Raw genomic sequence first — 2,872 nt, forward strand, 5'->3', positions numbered from 1 at the left:
TGGGTATGGGTAAATACGATATGATTTGTTTTAGAAAATATGGTAAAAAAGCAGAAAATACATCATAAAAGAGTAACAGTAGGAAATGATGAACTCTTTCCAGAGCTCAGGCTCCATTCTTCCTTGTGTTTTATTCTTAGACAGCTCAAGGGCATTTCTTTTCCAACTGAGTTCCGGACCAGCCTCTTTTCCTGACACTAAAAAGGAGTCTGATAAACAAACCAAGATTCTGATTCCTCCAATCAAGAATCTCTCTCCATGACTGAAGCTGGAGATTCATTTCTGTATTGATGGCTGAAGGAAACCGGACAAGAGTTGGGGAGTTTATCCTCATGAGCTTCTCTTCCCTACCTACTGAAATACAGTCACTACTCTTCCTGACATTTCTAATCATCTACCTGGTCACGCTATTGGGAAACAGCCTCATCATTCTTGTTACCTTGACTGACCCCATGCTGCACAGCCCCATGTACTTCTTCCTCAGGAACTTGTCCTTCTTGGAGATTGGCTTCAACCTAGTCATCGTGCCCAAGATGCTGGGGACCCTGCTTGCCCGGGACACAACCATCTCCTTCCTTGGCTGTGCCATGCAGACGTATTTTTTCTTCTTCTTTGGAGTCGCTGAATGCGTCCTCCTGGCCACCATGGCATATGACCGCTATGTAGCCATCTGCAATCCCTTGCACTACCCAGTCATCATGAACCAGAGGACACGTGCCAAATTGGCCGTTGCCTCCTGGTTTCCAGGCTTTCCCATAGCTACTGTGCAGACCACTTGGCTCTTCAGCTTTCCATTCTGTGGCACCAACAAGGTGAACCACTTCTTCTGTGACAGCCCACCTGTGCTGAGACTGGTGTGTGCAGACACAGCAATGTTTGAGATCTATGCGATTGTTGGAACTGTGCTGGTCGTCATGATACCCTGCTTGCTGATCCTGTGTTCCTACCTTCGCATTGCTGCTGCCATCCTTAAGATTCCATCAGCTAAAGGGAAGCATAAAGCCTTCTCTACCTGCTCCTCCCACCTCCTTGTTGTCTCCCTTTTCTATGTGTCATTAAGCCTCACCTACTTCCGGCCTAAATCCAATAATTCGCCTGAGAGCAAAAAACTGCTGTCATTGTCCTACACTGTTGTGACTCCCATGTTGAACCCCATCATCTATAGCCTGAGAAATAATGAGGTGAAGAATGCCCTTGGCCGGACCTTCCACAAGGCTTTCGGCCTTAGAATTTGCATCCCATAGACATTAAGAAATGAGAGTAAAGTGTACTCAATGTGGAGCAATCAGGTTCATATTTGGGATTCCTCTGCCTCCCTTGCCATCTCTGTTGGGATGAAACCCAGCTGCTGAAATGATTATTGGGAAGCTCAGAAGAGGGGAAAGAGCAGAGAAGTAGGTTGGCCCTGTTTCTACCACCTGGAAACTCCTCTGTTCATTGTAGGTTTACGTTATTTTTCTTATTGGTACAGTGGCACTTTGACACTTCTATGACTAACCTATTCCTGGTATTGACTTTGTTAATGTGTGCCAATGTGACAAACATGGGAGACAATATGAAACTGCTTGTAGTATGAACTTGGGAGACACAAAGTCATCTTGGCACTTTATCTTGTTTTGGACAAGTCTAACTTCATTCCATTGGAAAAAAGCCTATAATCCCGGTTTATATAATTTATTCATTTCATTTTGTATGCTTCTGAGGCAGTACTGGCTCTTAAGTTAGTTGGTGTTTCATGTGGGTAGAGGAAGTGGAACAGTACTCTTATATTCCTTTATAACCCCACGGGCCTTACTCAATTCATTCCTCAGGCTATTTTTCCCAGGTAATATTACATTACAAAAATGATACTCAGTATTACCAACTCATCAGCAGCAAAGGTTTTCCTTGTTTGGCTAACAAATAAGCCCTTGGAAACTTAAACTACTTTCAGCCTCATTGTCATTTTATATTTTTATGAAGAAATTCTACTTTAGATACTCCATTTACAGTTTTCAGATTTGTCTGTTACTTTCTGTGAGTTGTAAATAATTTCAATAAATATTCAATCTAGAGATTCTTTCTGTCAGTGGGTAATAATTTCAATAAGTATTTCATCTAGAGATGTCTACGTATACTGTATTCTTTAACATAGAGTATCATTACATAATAAACACAATGATTTATCATCCAATTTGATAACAGAATAATCTGATCCCACCATGCTTTTTTAAAGTTTTTGTTTTAATTCCAGTTAGTTAACATATAGTGTTATATTAGTTTCAGGTGTACAATATTCAACAATTCCATACATCACCCAGTGCTCATCATAAAAAGTGCACTTCCTAATCCCCATCACCTATTTTACCCATCCTCCTGACTCCCTTCCTCTGTTCATCATCAATGTGTTCTCTATAACTAAAAGTCTGTTTCTTAGTTTGTCTCTCTCTCTCTCCCATTTCCCCTTTGCTATTTTTTATTTGCTTGTTTCTTAAACTCCACATATGAGTGAAATCATATGGTATTTGTCTTTCTGACTGACTTATTTCACTTACCATTATTCTCTCTAGCTCTATCATGTCATTGCAAATGGCAAGATTTCATTATTTTTTATGGCTGAGGAATATCCCATTGTATATATGTACCACATCTTCTCATCTATGAGTCAGCACTCAGGCTGCTTCCATAGTTTGGCTATTGTAAATAATGCAGCTATACACAGGGAGGGGTGCATGTATCCCTTTGAATTAGCATTTTTGTATTCTTTGAATAAGTAGCCAGTAACACTCTACTGTACTTTAAAATGTGACATTTGAAGTTTAGTTCCTTTTCTGATTTTGACATCGTGGGCTTGCACTGGTAATAATATAAGTAAATAAAGTATTGAAGTGTA

General features: G+C 40.2%; 1 protein-coding gene across 1 annotated transcript; it reads left to right on the plus strand.

Annotated features, from left to right (window-relative positions):
* The first annotated feature begins 281 nt into the window (after nucleotides 1–281).
* Nucleotides 282–1,244, plus strand: LOC124505768 (olfactory receptor 10A2). The gene has a single exon (XM_047071802.1). It carries the CDS (start codon nucleotides 291–293, stop codon nucleotides 1,242–1,244), a length of 954 nt encoding a protein of 317 aa, XP_046927758.1. The 5' UTR covers nucleotides 282–290.
* Nucleotides 1,245–2,872: the final 1,628 nt, after the last annotated feature.

This window comes from Lynx rufus, unplaced genomic scaffold (genome assembly GCF_022079265.1).
Source record: "Lynx rufus isolate CCGP_SWC_20201006 ecotype Redwood Valley unplaced genomic scaffold, mLynRuf1.p SCAF_9, whole genome shotgun sequence".
Lineage (NCBI taxonomy): Eukaryota > Metazoa > Chordata > Mammalia > Carnivora > Felidae > Lynx > Lynx rufus.